Genomic DNA, 20,032 nt, shown 5'->3' on the forward strand with positions numbered 1-20,032 from the left:
TTCTTCGTTCACTCAGCTGGAGAAAGGAGAATCTTAACCTCCGAATCTCCCATGTCCCCACTTTTGCCCCCCTAGGCCACAAAGTCAATAGTTAACCCTCAAGTCAAAGATAAATACCATCATCTCCATTTTCTACATGAATGGAGCTTTTCAGTCCCACAGGCAAGGGAAGCCCGAGTACGGTGGCTTTGGGGCTTTCCCCAGGAAGATGCCAACAGGCCTAGGTTTGGCCCAGTTTGGGGACCGAGTTTGCTCATCCACTGCTGGAGCCTCAGCCAACTGGTGACTTACGAAAGCGAGGGACCGATGGAGTTACCCATTGGGTCTCCTAGTGAAAAGAACTTGCTGAAGTCCCCTTAGACCCCGTGTGGTCTTCATCCTGATGAAGATACTCCCTAGAGAACTTAGGGGCAGGCTAGGGGGTCACTTATATAACTCACTAACCTAAAGGCAGGCACCACGGGGTCCCTGTGCTGGAGGGCCAGAGCACTTGGCTGGACCTTTTTTTACTTGGGAGTAGGGGGAGGGGCTTGACTCTGAGCCTGAAGGAGGACAATACTAGCCAGAGGCAAGCTGGGCGTCTGCAGTTACGGGGCTAGACCCCGGAAGACTCTTGGGATGAAGCGAGTCAGACTCTGACTGAAGAGAAGGAGGCTCCTGCCGGGCCGGAGAGCTAATCTGCCGGGCTGAACCCAACTCTGGCCGCCGTGACGTCACGCGCGCCCGGCAACCAATGAGGACAGCGCTGGCGTGGATATTAAGGAAAGTTAGCGCCTGCCGGAGCACCCTCTTTTCTTATCATTGACATTTAAACTCTGGGGCAGGTCCTCGCGTAGAACCCGACTGTCAAATCTGCTACTTCCCCTGTGAACCGGCTGTAAGACGTGTGGGAACCCGCGCCACCAGGCTCACCTGCCACCCCGCCCTCGGCTCGCAGGTAACCGCCCTAGCTCTAGCTGGTACCCACAGCGTTAGTAGCGGTGCCCCTCTCCGCTGTTCGCAACCGGTGTCCTCAAGTCGCAGAAGCCCTCTGGCTTCTGGCTTGATTATTTTCCTTTAAAACAAGGCTTACAAAGATAGAAGAGGAGTTACCGCGGGTGGGACGGGGGGCGGGGGTGTCTTCGCTAAGCACGCTGCTTTTATAAAAGTAACAAATCGTTATGGTCTCAAGAGTAGACTTCCTGTTTGGCCCTGAGCTGGGTGTGATGTGAGGTGGGGGAGGCAGGGGTTATCTGTGGCTGCAATCTAAAGATCCTAAGAAAAACAGGCGGTGGGCAAGCAGTTTGCAACATGCCTTCCCATTGCAATTAAGCGACATTCACGCTTGGAGAAGCCACTAAGCCTCGCGCAGGGTTCATGGAAGCACCCCAAAAGTTTCCCCGAGGTAGCAAAGTGTAGATGTATGTTCCGTAACGAAGTCAGAGATACTGGGGTTCGTTTCCGCCGAAAGAAGCAAAGGACGAAAGAATGCGGACTTCCAGAGCTGGGCAGCGTGCGAAGGCCCCAGCGTGTGATTTGAGCTTCCCTTCGGAAGACCTAATAATTATCGATTCTCACTGAGCTAGAATGCGGGTTCGGGTTACCGGGAGCGAGTTACTGCCAGCGCTACTGCCGGCGGGAAGCGGGTGAGCTCCAGGGGAGCCTTGCCGCTGAGTGCCCCGGAGGGAGGGTGCCCAGCCTTGCTCTGGCTACCAGAAGGCCGGAACTTTCCCGAAGTGGGTCAGGAAAGAGTTTACTCTAAACTTAGACTAAATAGTGTTTCCGCCCGGTTGGAAACTCTCAGCTAAGCCCTAAGCTATATGACATACCCAGGCTGGCTTAGTCGGATCACAGGAGCACCCCACGGGGAAGTTTGAGGAGGCCTTAGAGCAAGCCTGGCCTGGATCTCTTCCACTCCCACTCGTGCTCCTGGCGCCCTCTCTCCAGACCTGCTGGAGGCACTTTGACAGTTCACTTGGATCTCAAGTACCTGTGACAGGTGCCTAGGATTCACGCGGAACTCTACTAGAGTCCCCTCTGTCTACAAGCGAGGCCGCGGGCAAAGCAGCCACCGGGCTGCGGGCTGCGCACCTTACCTGGACAGGGCTCCTCTCCTCCGCCAGTTCCTTTTCCCGGAGCAGAATGTGAGCAGGTTGCCCGCTTCGCAGTAGGAAGTGGACCTTCTCCTCCAGTCATAAATCAAACCCAGTCATCCTCGGGCCTCCTCCCTCATTAGAGATGTTTATTGGAGATTGTGTTTATTCGGCCGTCACGGCGAGAAAACGCGGTGACATAATTACCTCTGACCGGAGTACTCGCCCCGCGCCCAGGGCGAGCCAGGGACCTCCTCTGCTGCGGTCTCACTCTGGTGCCCTCCTTGATCAGAGAACAAATCGGATTGACTTGTCTTTTTTTCTCCCTCAGACTTCGTATCATTTCAATTATTGGAGGACTTAGTGTTCAAATTTCATCAGTGCCCAAAACTTCATTTATTGTAAAATTCGAAAGGAAAACCAAAGAGAATCCAGCTTTTCTGGGGAGGGGGGGTGGACGGGAGAGAGAGAGAGAGAGAGAGAGAGAGAGAGAGAGAGAGAGAGAGAGAGAGAAGGAGGAGAAGGAGGAGGAATAGGAGGAGAAGGAAGAGGAAAGACTAGGACCGTGTATACCTGCTGGAGAACTTTCTGGTGCACTGGCTGTGGCTCCTGGGCCAGACCCTACTTCTGTCTAAAGCGGTGGGCCCACCTAGGACAGGTGCCAGTATTAGAGGTTGAATTTGTTGGTTCGCTTTACATTCTTTTTCTTTTCGGGAGGAATACTGGCTTCAGGGCCCTGAGATCAGGGTTCCCACACTCTTTCCGTGTGAACCCCAGCAGATTCCCGAAAGCAACCTAGTGCTTAATCCCCCATCCCTCTGTCCCCCACTACCAACCCCCAAAGGTTTCCCCCTACTAGCCAGGCTTTTACGTCACTAACGGAGAGAAACATGGTGAAAAGCGTCAAATTGTTCTCTAATTGAAAATACATTGGGGGGGGGGAGTGTGCCCTGACAAAATATCTGGGATCCCTGCTTTTGATCCCTTGCTACTGCCTCTGTTCTCCAGACGCTGATAAAACACTCATCGAGCCCCTTAGTGCCTTGATTAACAGGCAGATTAACTCTTACAGGGGTTGGGAACAGCTTGTCCCAATCGATGCTGTTTAAAAAGCAGGGCAGACTGCGCTTAGTTCGGTCCTGGCTGCTGGCGTGAGCCATGAGCCAGCCCTGACATTTGCTCTCTCCTTCCCAGTCTCAAAATCCCGAGCTCCAGGCCCAAATGTTTCCAGCTCCTGGTCAAAACAAATTGTACCAGTCAGGCCCAGGCCTTTGGCCAGGCAGCTGTCTCAGTTGTCCTTTAGAGAGGACTGAGGCGGCCCTAGCTAGCTTTTCATATAAAGCTGAACTCTTGCCTCTTTAGTACAGAGGGTAGAGAGATAGGAGACTTGAAGGAATGTCCCGGGTTGGAGGAATAGAAAGGGAACTTTCCTAGACATCCTATCTGCAAAAGTCCCAAACCGATGGAATTTCAGAGTGGCCTACACGTTAGGAACTTGGAGCCTAGTTTCTATCGGGACACCCGCGGGCGAAGGCAGGCTTGGGAGTTAACTTGCCACCTGCAAGGAATCTCTTTGCTGGGACACCCATCAGGACAAAGCTGGTTTTAAGCATGTTGGGGGTGAGGTGGGGAGGGAAATGGAGGAGACTGCCCAATATGAATAGGAAAGGGACGAACCCAGAGAGTTCACAGACGCACTAACCATTTGGCAGGAGGCGAGGAAAGGCGACGGCGTCGCGTTTTTACCCAGCCAAGCGCCGCCACAGCATGGAGGCGCCGCTGGGTCGGTTCTCCTGTACTGTTCTGGGCTTGACTAGGTTAGCCTGTGAGAGGTTTTCGGCAGGTTGCTGGGTAAAGCAGAGAGAGAGAAAGAGAGAGAGAGAAAGCCTCAGGGCGGGAGATACCCGGAACTTGTGGCTAGGGTGGGAGGCCTGGCCTTTCTGTGACTCTTTAACCTCTTTACCAGCCGGGTAATCCATGGAACCCACCTTTCAGGGCCGGCAGAAAGAGACTGGTTTGGGGCTCAGTAAAGTGTTGCAGGTGTTTGTTGAGACTTTCCTCCGCCAAAGAAATGCTTCTTCACCCTCCCCAGTGTGCCAGCACCGCACCTCAGCTTGGAGCAGTCAAAAAATGGGAGTTTGTGGGTGTCCGAACACGGAGTGGAATACTGGTGGTTCAGAAACTGGAAGGCAAAGCACATTCCCCCAAGAGCTGGGCACTTTTTTGCCTCGCCAGGGGCCGCTCTCGGGACGGAGACCTGATTTCGGTGGGCACAGCAAATGCCAGGGACTGTTGGGAGTGAGATTCTGAGGAAGCCTCATACTTATGCTTCCATATTGGCTAGAGGTTTTGAACACCGTCGGGCAAGCAGCAATGCTCCCCTGCGCCACTCCCTCCACACCAATTGCTTTGGGTTACACGGTGGGACCACGGCGTGGCCCCTGCGGGAACACTCCCGCCAGCAGAAAAGAGCTCCCCCACGCCCCCGCGCGAGCGCTAGAGGGTGGAGTGGAGAAAAGGGAAGCAAAAAGTAGTGGTGAACGGCGCGCGGGGGGGGGGGGGGGACAGAGAGAGAAAAGAGAGACACACACAAAGAGAGAGGGAGGGAGGGAGGGAGGGAGGGAAGGAAAGAGGGAAAGAAGGAAAGAAGGAAGCGAACTCAACTTCCTTGCACTGGAGGACAAGCGAATGGGCCTCAGACGTGTTGAAAGCCGCAGTTAAAATGGCGACCTGAGTGTTGTCTCAGTTTTATGGATGGCTTGTACCCTGGTTTTAGCCCCCTTCCTCCCAGTTCTCGTCATCCCCACAGCAGGTACTTGGCAGAAGTGAGGGGCCACCAAAGACAAAACAGCTCCCCCATGCTCTTAGAGACTAACCCAGAAAGAGCGGTCCAGGCTCTTACCCCTCTTCTCAAACTTAAGAAACTCTGCCTGTTTCTGTTCCTGAGCTCCCCTCCCCAAATATTGACACACTAGAAGCAGCCAAGTCTTTTCTTTTTTGTTTGTGCAGTTTCCAAGAGTCCCACTTGGCGCCCCCAGCCCCACTTAATGACGTAAGCGTCATTCACTCCAGGCTCCTAGCCTCTTCTGATTTTTTCTTTTCTTTTTCTTTTCTTTCTTCCTCTCTGTTCTTTTCTTTCTTTCTTTTTCTTTTTCTTTTTTTGTTAAACTTTTCTCTGAGGTGAGGTGGGGGTTGTGGGTGGGAGAAGGAGCTGATTGAAAGAGCCAGTGCCCTGGGGGGAAATAGCAACAAGATTATGGCTGCCTCTTTCTTAGGCAAAGCTTAAGAGGGTGCTAATCCACTGGGTTGCTAATTGAGAGGTTGTAAAAATGATATTCGCCGCCTCCAGTTGGGATAGTCACTGGACACCCCCCCCCCCATCATGCGTCTTTAAAGCTTGCTTGAGATGTAAAAGGGGAGAAACGGAGAAAGAAGACTCCTCTGATCTGGGATCCTGACTCCAAGCTTGACTTCCTGCGGTCCTCTGAAAGTCGCGGTCCTACGAAATCTCTCTCACTGGAGGCCGCCTACCCGGGAGTGGCGCCACCTTCTTAGCCTCCGGCCGGAGTTTCCTCCCAGGTCCGACCCAGTGCCCTCGGTCGTCTGCAAGGCGCGGAGCCAGTCACCTCCCTCAAGCTGAGGAGATGAACGGGTTGTGCGAATACACCTCAGGCTCGAGTAAAGGAAGGCCTTTTCTGTCCTCAGACTTCTGCTAAGGTTCCTGGGTGCTGCTCTGCTGGGACCCTGGCAGGGACGTGAGTTGGATGCTCACTCCAGGCTCAGAGGCAGCCTGCCATGGCCACCTGGTTCCTGCTCCCAAGGGGATTCGGCACCGTGGCCTGCCAGAGATCAACCGAATGAGCAGAGACTACTGCTGAAGGCTGACTTTCGGATCTTTCCCTAAATCAGAAGAACCGAGTGCTTCAGTGGTGGTGGATTTCAACCTCCTTGCCCCAGCGTTTCCAATCCCACTCCCCTTTGCTGGCTTCTAAGTGTCTTCCCGATCTCAGGCCTGAAACTATTTCTAGGCTCTAAGAACACGCAGACTGCTAGAGCGCTCCGGACGGCGCGGGGCAAGGAAGCTGCCTGCTCCCCTGTCACCTAAACTGCGGTCTCCGAGGGACGTCTTTAGAGTGTACTGAGGTGTACCCTAATGTCCGGCATTCAACAAATGGACTTCTGGTGTGTGGTCAGAAGGGAAAAGCCATTTACTTACTTTACTCGCCGGTTTTCTGGCAACAGTTGAAGGGGAATTGCCTCCGTGGACTGAGCTGACCCAAGAGAAGGGAGTCTTGGCGGGGATACATAGGCACCACACACAGACAACCGCTTCCTTACACCGAAACACGTTGACATACCAAGAAAGTCAGCGGGGATACACACTCGCAGAAACTCTCCCAGCATTGGTCAAACCCCACCCCCACCCCCAGGCTTCCACTACCTCCCCTCCCTTCTTATCTTCCCCTCCTTTCGACGGCCTGGAAAAGCTGCCACACTTAGTCAACAAATGGCACGTGGGAGAAGTTGGAGAGTGTTTGGTGAGGACTCTTCAGAGCTTTTCACAAGAATCCTCTGTACACAAAGTAAGTGGCGTGTTTACTCGGGCCTCTCCAGGCTGGGGCAGTGCGTCCGCTGAGCACGGTGGCTTCGGAAAGCAGAAAGGAGAGAAGAAAAGGCCCGGGGTGCTGGAGTGGGGTGGGGGAATGGGCAGGCTTGGGAGGCTGGCCCGGGGAGATCGCGGGCCTCGCTGAGTTCTCGGCCTGAAGGCCTTCTTCAGGCCTAGGCATCGCCACGCCACCATCGCCGGAGTGGGGCTGCTGGGATCCAGGGACACTCCCGCCTCTTTTCTCGTGCTCCTAAAGGCCAGGTGGGCTAGAAAGCCGCCAGCGCTGTACTTTGTGTCCTGGGGCCAAGGCCGGTGTGGACTAGGGGTAGGAGGTGAGGGTGGACAGGGGCGGAGTAGCAGGCCACTGTACACTGGCAAGGAGGGACCTCGTAGAGATGATAAAACTTGCTACCTCCACGGGCTAGCAGCCCCAGGCCCAGCTTGGGGTTACCGGGGCAGCGTGACTTCCAGCCCAGAGGCCTCCATTAGACTGATCAAGTTCGCGGCCGCAGCCCTGGCTGCCGAAGCGCGTGGAGCCGGAGACCTCAGCGAGCGCCAGAGCCTGGGAGCAGGGGGCCCAGAGCTGGTGAGAGAAAAGCCGGGACCCACCGGCAGAGCCGAAAACAAGTGTATTCATATTCAAACAAACCGACCAATTGCACTAGGCAGGGAGAGGGAGCATCCAATCGGCTGGCTCGAGGCCCCGGCGCTGCTTTGCATAAAGCAATATTTTGTGTGGGAGCGAGCGGTGCATTTGCATGTTGCGGAGTGATTAGTGGGTTTGAAAAGCGAACCGTGCCTCGGCCTCATTTCCCGCTCTGGTTCAGGCGCAGGAGGAAGTGTTTAGCTGGAGGATGATGACAGAGGTCAGGCTTCGCTAATGGGCCAGTGAGGAGCGGTGGAGGCGAGGCCGGGCGCCGGCACACACACATTAACACACTTGAGCCATCACCAATCAGCATAGGTGTGCTGGCTGCAGCCACTTCCCTCACCCACACTCTTTATCTCTCACTCTCCAGCCGCTGACAGCCCATTTTTATTGTCAATCTCTGTCTTCTTCCCAGGGATCTGAGAATTGCTCTCACACACCAACCCAGCAGCGTCCGTGGAGAAAACTCTCACGAGCAACTCTCTTAAAAATACCATCATTTCAAACCGTTGTGGTCTTTAAGCAACAACAGGGGGGAAACAACAAAAACCAAAAAAAAAAAAAGCCCAATCAAACAAAACTCTTGACAGGAGCTTTGACAACGCCGAGAGAAAGGATGCCTCTTAAAGGTGAGTCCGCTTCTTTCTTCTCGATTTCTTTACATTTCAATATCCAGGCAGGTTTCTCCCTCTCCCTCTCTTCTTTCCTCCCTTCTCGCCGGCCCCCTCCCCCATTGCTACGCCTGGAGAGTCGGGCCGGAGAAGTTTACACGCAGGAGCCCAAACTTTCTACTTCCAGCGAAAGCCCGCGTCGGAGGGCGACGGTCCCGCGAGCCGCGGCGGCGCGGTGCTCGGGGCGGGTGGCTGGCTCGACACCAGCCAACTGCGACTGGAACTCTCGGTGAGCAGCTAGGCTCCAGGCGCCCCCGCAAACCGCAGCTCTCCGCCGCAGCGTCTCCTAAAGCTCGCGGTCAGCGGGAGAGGACGAAGAGGCTCTGCCGTGCCCCAGGCCGCGGAGAGCAGCCACTGGCGATGCTTTTGTCCAGCCGGGGCCGAGCCAGCGCGCAGAGAGCGCCCAACCAGCCGACTCTCTGCACCGCCTCCCGCCAGCCCGCGCTCCGGCTTTGTGCAAGAACCTCCTGGGCACAGAACTGCCCGAGGCACTCCAGCGCCAGAGGGTCATCGCGCCCGCCGCCAGCCGGAGCCGACTCGATGGGCATCGCAGCCACGAGCTGGAGGCCACGAGAAACCCGGAGCTAGTGACAGCGGTGAAGGAAGCCACTAGGCCGAGGCGGTCGGATGCGCTCTCCGAGGGAGCTCCGAGCCGATTCCGAGGACTGCCAGCTTCCATCCAGCCCCAGGGCCTTCGCTTCCAGCCTCACTCAAGCGCAGAGCTCGGACTTGCAAGCAAATAACCCTTGGCTCTCCCGTCTTGCCACAACTCTATCTTGAGAAAGTTGGGGGTGTTCCCTCCCTATGGACTCCCACCTCCGGCTCTTGGTGGGTATTTTCCCATGTCTTCCATTGACTAAGCTGTGCCCAGTGTTGCCATTTCAACAAGTTTCGAGCTGGAAAGGTGATTTGCTTCTCCCTTTCGGGTGTACTGATTTTTTTTCTTTGTGTGGCCTAAAGGGAAAAAAAAATCTATATGAAAGCATTGGCTTTCCTTCTCGTCGGCTCACGTTCTCTCCCAGCTAATTAGTCTGAGTAATTCGAGAGCTTTTGGATTCTAAGACCCCAGGAGTAAAAGTGCCTTTTCAAAGTTCAGAAAGTTGTTGCCTCTTTCCCTGGGCAGATTTTCTCAGTCTCCCCGCGCCATAATAGCCTCGAATTTTAGCAAGTGTAATTGAGGGAAATGGAGTTGAATTTCAAGTGGAAATGCTTTCTTTTTCCGAGTGCTAAAAAATCTGGTCTTTCATTAATGATGCTTTCTGGAAAGTTTAAAAACAAATGAACTCTCTCTCTCTCTCTCTCTCTCTCTCTCTCTCTCTCTCTCACACACACACACACACACACACACACACACACACACTTCTAAACCATTTTGGATGGTAAACTCGAACTTGGGAAGGGCTGAGAAGGAGACAAGAGCAGAAAATGAAATGAAAAGCTAAAATGTCTGAAAGCCTAGCAAGTTTAGCAAAGAGAAAGAACAGCTTTGGCCACTGATGGGGGGGGGGGTGCTGGTGATCTTTGCATATGTTTGAAAGCAATTGATCAGTTGTCCCTTAGCCCTGGAGAGTAAACTTTATCCTCCTAATTGCTAATTTCTAGGAGGAGGGGGATCAGCCGGGGGAGAAACCAAGTTTCTCCTAACACTTCAGCTAAGAAATATGAGGATGGGTTTTGAAATTTAAATAATTAAAGCAGTAGCATAGTGAGAAAGCTCTGACTTGTGTTGGGGTTAGGGAGTGGGGAGGGTTGAGGGCCAATGGACTTGTGGATCAATATCTTGTGGCCTTGGAGATTTCTGATGACTCCTTCATTCCTGGTGCTGGTCTATGGCCCCACCAAGGAGATACAAAGCCCTAGCCTTTGCTTGGGCCTTGGGCTAATGCAAAGGGGTCTAGGTTCTGTAAGAACAGGACTGCTTCCGGGTGCAGGGTGTGCCCTGCTTCCCAGGGTGCTTTTGCACTGAGTGTTAACGATTACTTAGGTAATTAGATAGCTTCTTAGAGGAGTGGAGGGTGGGAACCAAGCAAAACCGGAACCTGAAATGCTATCACCTTCCCAGTTGCTTGGAAAAGTAATCAGCTAGCTCTTTCAGGGACCAGCTAGACAATTTTCTAAAATGGCATCACGGAGGTCCCAGCCAGGATGGGGAGGTGAGGCTGTGTAAAATGTGGAGAGAGAGGAGCTCAGGGAGTTTTACTGTTCTAAGCAGAATTCTGCTCTACCCCATCCACCTGCTATCTTGTGCAGCGTGAGTCCAGTGTATAGGTAAGATGGACATTTTGTTCTGGATGGGATTTCTGTTCGTGTTATGATCTTGGATTCGGGAACTGACCTAGAGATGGGGGGAGGTTTTAGGAGACCCAACCCCACTGGCGGTCTCTAGCCCTCTGTTATGTCCAGTTATAATCAGAGAAAAAGTTCCCATCCTGAACTTATATTTATGCATTTAAACTGCCTCTCAGTTACTTAAAAGTTAGGTCATAAAAGGTCTTGAAGAGAAAAATGTATTTCTTGGAATTATTTGTAGGGTGGCAAGATTAATCATTATCACAGTCCAAATCAGGGAAAAGAGTGATTTCTTAAAATAAAACAAAAATGATGCTGTGACTATTTCATTATTTTACACCCCCCCCCCGCCTTTTTTTCCTGGGCAATCCTCTTGAATGGGTTCTTTATTGTAACTCTCCTTTCCCAATTGAGCTCCCCACGGTGCCCTTGTATCTTTTTACAGCCCCTAACAACTCACACCAGCAACACAATTACCTTCAGATATTTATAACAAGAAATTACTTTACTATTTTCTCCACCGCTCTTCCAAGAAGCCTCTTTTTGAGGGAAGGTAGGGAGGGCGGGAGGACTGGAAGCCTCGAGTCAGGACTTAGTGAGTGGAGTACTTCTTTTCTCTTTGTGAGTTGAAGAGTTGTTGGGTCCTTTGCTTGGACCTGGTGTTGCTGGCTCGAGAGTCTCGGCTTTGCTCTTTGGGTTTGGGGAGAGCCGCAGAATAGAAGCCATTGTTTGGTGTCTGTAGACTTTGTCGACCGTGTTCACCCCCTCCTGTTTGTCGTAGACAGCATGTGTCAGAGTACAGGAAAAGCGAGGAAGATCTAAACACCAAAAGCAAAGTTAATTGCAATAAATGAGGTTTAGGGTAAAAAGTTGGGCTTACCACTTGCTATGTCCTGAAAGGGCTGAGAGACTGGTTGTGAGGGTCTGACTGGAAAGACTTTGGGAGGGGGAGGGCAGGAGAATGAAGGATAAAAGAGTAACCAAAGAACTTAGTTCTAGGGGTCTTGGGACAATTGAGGTGCTGAAATTCCTTAGGAAGGGAGGGAGTTTGGTCTGAGGCTCAATCACCCAGACTTCTCTAACCTGAGCCCTCAGGCACCACCAAGACGTTAGATCCTCCTCACCTCCACACTTCAGGGGTTAGTGGTTTTCCTTCCCAGCTCTGTTTCTCCTCATTTCTGTTCTTTAGGTTTAACCTTTCCCTTTTTCCTTGATGTTTGTTAGTTTTGCAAAGCGAGATCACAACTCTCGATTCCCCACTTTCCCCAAGCCTAGCCAAAACAGCGTTTTCCGAAGGATGCAGACTTCTGTGGGAAAGGCCACTCCAAGTGCGATGTCTTAGTGTTTCTAGACAGGCAGAGCTAGCCTTGGATTCATTTTGGGTGGCGAGTGGGCCTGAGACAACCAGTAAACCTATGTCTTGGGGCCAATTTGACATACCTTACTTTCCCTCTGTTTTGTCTTAGGCAGAAGACTTTAACTAAGGGCAAGCAGATGTGTGAGATCTTCTACTCTAAGAGTGGACATACATACCAGTTTTCAGGCAAGTTCTATGATGCTGTTTGTGACTTCAAACCCTGAAAGTTTAGTGGTTTTGTTGGGGGTGGTGGTGGTGGGAGTGTGTTTTTTTTTTTTTTTAAAAAAAAACAATCATTAGTTCAGGTGGAAAAAAAACAAAAACCGGTCATCGTTTCTTCTGATTAACAAAGACCAAGTACTAAAATATTTGGGGAAACTGATTGTGAATGTTAGATTATTTTACTAGCAGCTCACTAAGTACATTTTGTATGCATAGAAGGGCAGGGCTAGGTGGACTCTCTGATCAGTGGCTCAATTTCTAAGCAGAGGAGGAGGCACCAGGTCTTCCTCAGTATGAGTACAGGCCTACCTGTGCAAATCCCGGGATTAACTCCATTTTTTTTTTTTTTTTTTTTTTTTTTTTTTTTGCTAACAGAGCCCCGTATTCGAGCCCCGTGGGACCCGGAGGCCGCCAACCAGAGCCAGCATGCAGAACAGTGAGTGTCTCTGGTCTTTAGCTGAACTTTTGGGCTGGAGGCGTGCCGACCGGTGGGTTAGGGGAGCGCACAGAGTCTTGGGCCCTGGGGAGTCCAGGCTACTGGGAGGGAGGGGAGAGGCCTGGAGAATTTATCCCAGCTATACACGGTTCCTGCCAAGTAGCCCGCTAGAGAGGGCAGGAAGGCGTTTGTTCTACTGTGCTTCAGAAGGGAAGAGGCTGGGTCCCTTCAAATCTACTCGCCCGAGTTTTTGATGCTGCAGTGGAGAAACCCCACCCCACCCTCCACCCCCAAAATCCTGTAACTCATACCCCCTCCCCGCCCCTGCCCGGGCTCTGACCCCAGAGAGAGGGGCTGGGCTGATCAGGGCGGGGCGAAGGCTTCTCCTGAGAAGAGGAGGCCCCTTTGGGCTTGGCCAAGACTGAACAGCTCCTCCGACCCCAGGGGTGGGGGCCTTCCCTCCTCCAGTCAATCTCAGGCCAGCTTCTTCCCTCCCCACCTACTCGCCTAGAAGGGAAGGGGAGTGGAGCACCCAGAGCCGGTATCCTGACCGGGAAGTAAACTGCACAACCTGTAGAAAGCAGGCGTTACTGAGTCTGGGAAGAGTGGAGGCTGCATGGGGCAGGAATTGGGAAAAGTTTGCCCTGGCAAGTGCAGTTCTGTGGGTCCTGGTTGATCCGGGTTCCTGGTACCTTTGATTCCCCAGATTTTTGTGCCTGTCTTCTCACCTTTGGCCAGGCCCTTTGGGCCCAACCTTTCTGTTTAGCCAGTGGCGCTGTTGCGTGACAGAGTTAAGCCTAAAAAAGTCAGGCCCGGTAGCCAGTGAAACTCGGACGGGGCGGGTTAAGATTAAGGAGTCTACAAAGGTTTAAAGATACAACTGTGCTTGGCCGCATAGAGAGGCCTAGGTCTTCCTGAAACCTGCAGTCGGTCGGTCGTGGAACTGCACTGGTTTCAGAGAGTCCCCAGCAGCTCAGATTCCTGTTCCGGAATACCTGGCTGCCCCACTGATGGCACAGGATGGGGGTGGGGAGCTAAACTCGGGAAAGGGAGCGAAGGTGGGAGTTTTAAAGGTGTATTTGTGCAGAAACTGTCAGACCCAAGGCCTTTGCCCGGGAGGCACTTTCCTTGGTGAAGTGAATACCCTGAAGCTCAGATTCCCCTGCTTCAGGTTTTCAGGTGGACCCAGGCGCTCAGCCACAAGCATTTGCCACTCCTCGATGACCTGGCTGGCAGGCCCACAGGGGCACGGGTCGCGGGTTGGCCTGTAGGCTTTGTGCCGCTGGTTCCCGAGTGTGCGCAAGGCGCGGAGCATCCAAATTGACACCATATGTTTTCCTATTAGAAGCTTTGCGGTCGAATTCTAGGCGCATAATCATCGCCACTGGGCAAGAACGCCAGCAGTCCCTAGGGAAGGGACACAATGATTGAGGCTTAACCTCTAAAGGGGAATTTAGAGCTATGTTTCCTCGCTGCCATTTCGATGCTGGCAGAGGCGCCCTGGCCCACTGTCTCTCGGACCAGCTCAGGCGGGTTGCAGCTGTGGAGGTGCTGGCCACGTTATTTTTGCAATAGAAGAGGAGGAGAATAAAAAAAAAAATCTATGATTAGAGGCCTTGTAGGCTCTGTCATCTGTAGATGGGGAAATTACCCTGACTCTGCTTGGAAAGTTTCTCTTGATTTCTCTAAGATGGCCTTTCTTTTTCTGAGAAGGTTTGCCCAGAGATGGGCCTCCATAACCTGCATAGTAAACGAGACTTAGAGAGCCAAGGTAGATGATAAAGAAAATTTAAGAGAAACTGGAAGTGCAGGGTAGGCCTTGCCCTGTTGGAGAGAGACTATCTCCAGCAACTGTGCAGTGTACCTTCTCGCTCTGGCCCGGGCCGGCAGGAGCCCAGATCCCTAAACGCCTGTCACTTCTCATCGAATTGAGGCCCCGCCCCCCCTTGGTGAGTTATATCCCCCCCCCCAGCCCCAAGCCTCGGGCTACCCTGAAAACGCAGCTCCCCTCGAAGGGAAGACGAGTGCAGTTCATTCTCGTCTGAGTGATCTACAAATAGGGACGGAAAGGGTCGTTTTATCACGGTCCCGTTTGTCGTGACGATGCAATTTCCCGGAGCGGAGCACTGTCACAAAGTGACAAGGCTGCCACAAGCGCCCCGACTGATCTTTTCAATTAGCCTTCCATGCATGATCCGGAGCGACTTCCGCCTATTTCCAGAAATTAAGCTCAAACTTGACGTGCAGCTAGTTTTATTTTAAAGACAAATGTCAGAGAGGCTCATCATATTTTCCCCCCTCGTCTATATTTGGGGCTTATTTATTGCTAAGAAGCACAGGCTCTTGGAGTCAATTTATCAGGAGGCTCCAGGAGAAGAGAGAAGAGAGCAGAGGCGAGAGGAGCTGGGAACTGGGAAGCCGGTCTTCTCCTGAGAGGGCTTCTGTCTAGAGACGGGGCTGCAGGTTGGAGACGGCTGAGGAAGTGGAAAGAGGGGCCTGGCTTTATTTGTGTGCCTGTTGTTTCCGAAGAGGGTAATTCAGGGAGGCGCTCCTTCCCTGCCCTTGTCTCCAAGACCAGACAATGGGATGAGATTGTGAGACAGGAGTTGAAGGAGGGACGGCTGATACTGGGATGTGGTCTTTTTCTCATTCTGTTTTGGGTTTTGGTTAATATTTGTGTCTTTGACTGAGGGGGAGGGCGGAGTTCAGCAGTGGAAGTAAAGCCAGTAGTGGCCGGGTGCTTAGACTCCTGGCTTTGCCCAGCAGTTGGGGCAGGCAGATCACACTGTGCATGGGGGCTTCCAATCCTATGTCTTCTGTGGAGGCACGGGTTGGGGTTTACTAGCTATCAATTTGTTCTTTTCTATTCTACACACACACACACACACACACACACACACACACACACACACACACTGCACACACACACACACTGCACACACACGCACACACACACACACACACACACACACACACACACACACACACACACACACAGCTACATACTGTGTGCCTCTGCCAGAGTTAAATCAGGTTGCAAAGGTTTTCTGATGCTCTGCCCAGCCTTTGCAGGGCTTGGGATTCGCAGAGCTGAGCTGTTTTAACAGTGCAGGAACTGCAGTGTGTTCTCTCTGATGACACTCACAGGTGGCGTTTAGGGGGGAGATTTTAAGAACTGTTGTTTGCCCCTTGTGGGTTCCAAGCAGGTCTGGAGACTTATGAAGGGGGCAATGGGTTCAGGGAACTGTTGGGGTGGTAGTACTGGGTGGATATGTTCCAGTCTGACAACAGTCCAATGGGCAGGGTCAATCTGGGTTTGAGGCTGGACTGCCTCAAATGCCCTGCATGGCTGCTGGTCCTGTGGTTGGGTGTTTCTTTCTTTCTTCTTTTTTTTTCTTTAATTTTAAATCAGGACCTGATTGCTGAGGTTTGCACAGGTTGGCAGGGAGCTGAGGTTGCATTGTGCTTCTTCTTCTTCTTCTTCTTCTTCTTCTTCTTCTTCTTCTTCTTCTTCTTCTTCTTCTTCTTCTTCTCTTCTACTTTTCTTCTTGCTCTCCTCTCCTCCTCCTTTCCTCTTCCTCAGGTCACAGCGGAGTGAATCAGCTTGGTGGTGTCTTTGTCAACGGGCGGCCACTGCCGGACTCCACCAGGCAGAAGATCGTAGAGCTAGCTCACAGCGGGGCCCGGCCGTGCGACATTTCCCGAATTCTGCAGGTGATCCTCCCGTGGCTGTCCCACTCGCCGCCCCCACCCCCACCCCGCAGCCTTCCACACTTTAAGCGTCCTCTCTTCATTTCCTACTGTAAATGCTAATTATGGTCCCGTACCCTCACTCACTCCATCCCAACCAACTCCCCTACCTTCTGGCTTTCCCCTCTCTTTCCACCATGGTCCTTGTCTATTTCAACCTCACTCAGTCAGTTACATAAGATAATTCATCTGCGTTAGAAAAAAAAATGTGTTAATTAAAAAATATATCTTTGCATTTGTTAAAGACATTCATTATGTTAACAGTATATCAACTGTAATGAGCTAAGTCATATAAATTGGAATAATCTCATTCCCCTCTCCCCAGTCCATGCTAACCTCAAATTTTAAGAGATTTGTTTGCGCTTTTCATACATATAAAGAATGTATATGGATTTGAGAAGGCAAATGCTGTTTATTCCTCTAATTCACATCTGCTCAATTGGGCAAAAATTTAAGGGAAAAAAGGTAAAAACAAAATTCTATTATTTTTCCCTTTGTTCTTTACAACATAATACTACTTTAAGCAAGCTCTGCATAAAAAAAAAATTAACCTGACTTCGTTTTAATGCATCTTCACACAGTGTTTAGGAACATAGTTTAAAAAGCTTTTTAAATTAATTCAAAGTGTCTGAAAGTATCATTATATTTGTAGTTTTAGGGCTACAAATGTAATTTTAAGAAAAAAAAGCTCTCTACAGTAAGTTCTCGTACCATTGAAGGTATATTTTTGTGTTATAGACCCATGCAGATGCAAAAGTCCAAGTGCTGGACAATGAAAACGTAAGCTTGTCATTGTTTAATGCATACTTAAACAATTTTATTTTTGTCTTGAAATTATTAATAATGTGGTTTTCTGTCCACTTCCCCTATGCAGGTGTCCAACGGATGTGTGAGTAAAATTCTGGGCAGGTATTACGAGACTGGCTCCATCAGACCCAGGGCAATCGGAGGTAGTAAGCCAAGAGTAGCGACTCCAGAAGTTGTGAGCAAAATAGCCCAGTATAAACGGGAGTGCCCGTCCATCTTTGCTTGGGAAATCCGAGACAGATTATTATCCGAGGGGGTCTGTACCAACGATAACATACCCAGTGTAAGTTCACTGTGACCCTTTGCCTTCCTTGCCCCAAGCCCCTCACCACCTCTTTCTTTTTCCTCCTTCCACTCTTTTCCCTCCCCGTGTCTTTTTTTGTTTGTCCCCTCCCCATTTACACGGGTCTCCATGGTACCAGGGGAATAGTGAGAGGTGTGCTTTGACTTTTTGACCATCTGGAAAACGGGAGTCAGGTGTGGGGAGTTCATTTGAATGCCAAAAACTAGGGTTTAAAGGAACTGGGGAAAGAGACTTGAGTCGGAGTAACTTGACAATGAAAACCAACCCCCCCGCCCCAGCACCTGTCTGGAGCGTCTTTCAGGCAACACACATTCATTTATGCTCTACAATAAAATAAACCTGTAAATTAAGTAGAAATCTTTTATTGGGGAGGGGAGTCTTTGACAGCCAAGCAACCCAGTGAGTTAGGTTATTAGTACTATCTACGGAGGTGAAGGACTGCCCCTTCCTCTTTACCCAGCTTCATTTCCAGGAACAAAGTGACAGCTGCCATTCTTTCCACAGAGTAGCTAAAAATCTGGGGTGGCTGAGAGCTTTTGCAGGTGTGGTGGGTCATTCTTTAAAACCTGGGAGACCTGAAATGGGGACGGAAGGCCGGGTGCCTGTGTCTTTCGGAGACACTACCATTTGGTTTGATTTGCAGGTGTCATCAATAAACAGAGTTCTTCGCAACCTGGCTAGCGAAAAGCAACAGATGGGCGCAGACGGCATGTATGATAAACTAAGGATGTTGAACGGGCAGACCGGAAGCTGGGGCACCCGCCCTGGTTGGTATCCCGGGACTTCAGTACCAGGGCAACCTACACAAGGTAAAACTCAAGTAGCCATCCTCCTGTAACTCTTTCCTCCTCTGGGCTCCCAGTCCCTAGGAGGGCACTGCCCTGGAAGGCTTGGGTACCCCAACTCATACTTTGTGTGACTGGTGTTTGTGAAACCATCCTGTTGATTCTTGTTGACTGTGAGGGCTCCGCCTGTCAACAGCGGTGTGAAGTGGCTGGGAGGTCGAGCCTCTTGGCGCCCTTTCAGATCTGACATTAAAATCCAGCAGAGCCCACTTGCAGCACAAGTGTGACAAGCTAGCACACAGGCATCATTCGCTTTGGAAGTAAATGACAAATTATAAGACTTTGATTAAGGCGGTAGAAGAGGCTGAATCCCCCTACGTGCATGGTCGATTTGAAGATCGCCCCTGGAAGTGCTGGTCCCCTCTTCCAAGTTTAACAATTTCAACATTTTAACCCCCTCTCTGCCCGTTGGTTGGTTACTGTTCTTATTCTTTATGGGTGGCAACTGGTTAGAAGTGAGGTGGTGAGGTGGGGAAACTGAGTGCCCGGCTGAAGGTTCAGTGAGAGGTTCTGAGCCCGGGAGGATATTTGAGAACTATATGGTCCAGTCCCAGGTTCCGTGAGTGAGAAGGCTGTAGAAGAGGAGCTGGCGAGATAGCTCTCTCCCCTTCCCACTCACACCGAGGTAACTTGGTCAAGAACAGGAAACAGTTTACTCCGAAGATTAATCGGTATTTGTTGTCCTTGTGACAAGGAGATAATATGCGGGATAATGGGACGTGGCGTCTCACTCCCGGGAGTACCACAGAGCCTGGGGGCTCAGGGCCGGGGGCGACGCAAGGCTGCTGCTACTCGGTGAGCTCTTGGACCAGCCCCGCGTGCAGGGCGCCTCCACAGTGCCGGGTTAGAGAAGGGAAAATCGGTAACAGTATGCGAAATATCTGGTACAAAGGATGCTTCTGTCACTTGCAAGAATTTGTTATGGGAACAATCCTGTCGCTCTGTAATTGCTCATTAGAGAACGTTTTGTTTCTCATTAAGGCGACATGAATAAGCGTCTAGTTGAAGGAGACAGCTGTAGAAATGTTCCACAAGAGACCTCTGGACACGATTCGGCACCAATTGCCAATTAGACATGTCAGTTTTAAGAGCAGAAAACAATATAGGACGGACACTGGGACGATAGAGAGAAAAACGCTCCTTTCTGGTTTCCCAGCTCCGCCGCACCAGGCCAGTGCGGGGCTTCCTGATGCAGGCCCTGACTCCCCTGGGTGACCCTGCTCACGTGACCTCGAACCTGCAGCCTTGATAGTTGGAGCTCAGAAAACTCACAGGTTCAGGCCTTTCTCTCCGGTTTCCAGTAAGACCAGCTAGGGAAGGATGTAGCCAACCCTGCACCGCCTGACGGTTGAAGCTGCAGGACTCCCGCACTCACACCCACAGAACACACCCCAGCGAAGCTGGAACTCCATCTGCTGACCTTCCTCTCTCCACTCCCAGCACTCCGGAGTCCTGCTGACCCCTTCCCCGCCCACTAGATCGAAGGTGTCTCGGTTGTAGGCAAAAGGCCCAGAAGTTCAGAGCTGGGGGGGGGGGGTGGCTGAGGCCAGAAGCCTCCACCCCTGGGTCTCCCTGGTGTTTAGGGCTCACGTTTGCTTGGGGCTCAGGGAATGGACATCCCCTTCTGTTTCTGAGACTAAAGACCAGGGCAGAAGCTTCCTCTGGAGGTGTAGCGCGGCCTGTTTAGGGCAGTTTTTTCATTTCTGGGTGCAGCGGAGCTACAGACAAAACCGTAAGGGCCTGGTGGTGACCACTGGGGGCGAGAGGTGGCGCTAGTTTAGGGACTTTTAACTTAATGCACCTAGTTACTAGAGAATGCTGGTGGTACACTTCCTAAGCGTCCTACCCATCCACCCTGTGTACCCCCCATCTAAGTGCTCCCCTCCCCCAAGACTCTCTGCCCCGCCTCCAGCGTGGGGAGGAAGCGTGGCTCCAAAGGAGCTTAGAATCTTGGGCGTGGGGACCTCGGGCTCTGTTGGTGAGTGTCAGTTTGCGAGGCTTAAGTTCCAGGGGATTCCTCTGGC

At 51.7% G+C, this 20,032-nt stretch overlaps 1 protein-coding gene across 11 annotated transcripts in view; it reads left to right on the plus strand.

Annotated features, from left to right (window-relative positions):
- Positions 1 to 738: 738 nt before the first annotated feature.
- The window catches only part of Pax6 (paired box 6), a 28,570-nt gene continuing 9,276 nt past the window's right edge, over positions 739 to 20,032 (plus strand). Inside the window, exons 1-8 of one of the 11 annotated variants that reach the window (XM_075961638.1) lie at positions 745 to 937; positions 7,743 to 7,956; positions 11,754 to 11,830; positions 12,242 to 12,302; positions 15,886 to 16,016; positions 16,791 to 16,832; positions 16,927 to 17,142; positions 17,807 to 17,972. In XM_075961638.1, coding sequence (XP_075817753.1) covers positions 12,293 to 12,302; positions 15,886 to 16,016; positions 16,791 to 16,832; positions 16,927 to 17,142; positions 17,807 to 17,972 — 565 coding nt within the window. In that variant the 5' untranslated portion in view covers positions 745 to 937; positions 7,743 to 7,956; positions 11,754 to 11,830; positions 12,242 to 12,292. Of the gene's footprint in view, positions 938 to 6,533; positions 6,656 to 7,425; positions 7,957 to 8,100; positions 8,827 to 11,751; positions 11,831 to 12,241; positions 12,303 to 15,885; positions 16,017 to 16,790; positions 16,833 to 16,926; positions 17,143 to 17,806; positions 17,973 to 20,032 lie in introns of those variants that run through there. The other 10 variants (XM_075961639.1, XM_075961645.1, XM_075961644.1 and 7 more) reach the window with 10 other exon arrangements.

The sequence above is a fragment of the Microtus pennsylvanicus genome, chromosome 2 (genome assembly GCF_037038515.1).
Source record: "Microtus pennsylvanicus isolate mMicPen1 chromosome 2, mMicPen1.hap1, whole genome shotgun sequence".
Taxonomy (NCBI): Eukaryota; Metazoa; Chordata; class Mammalia; order Rodentia; family Cricetidae; genus Microtus; species Microtus pennsylvanicus.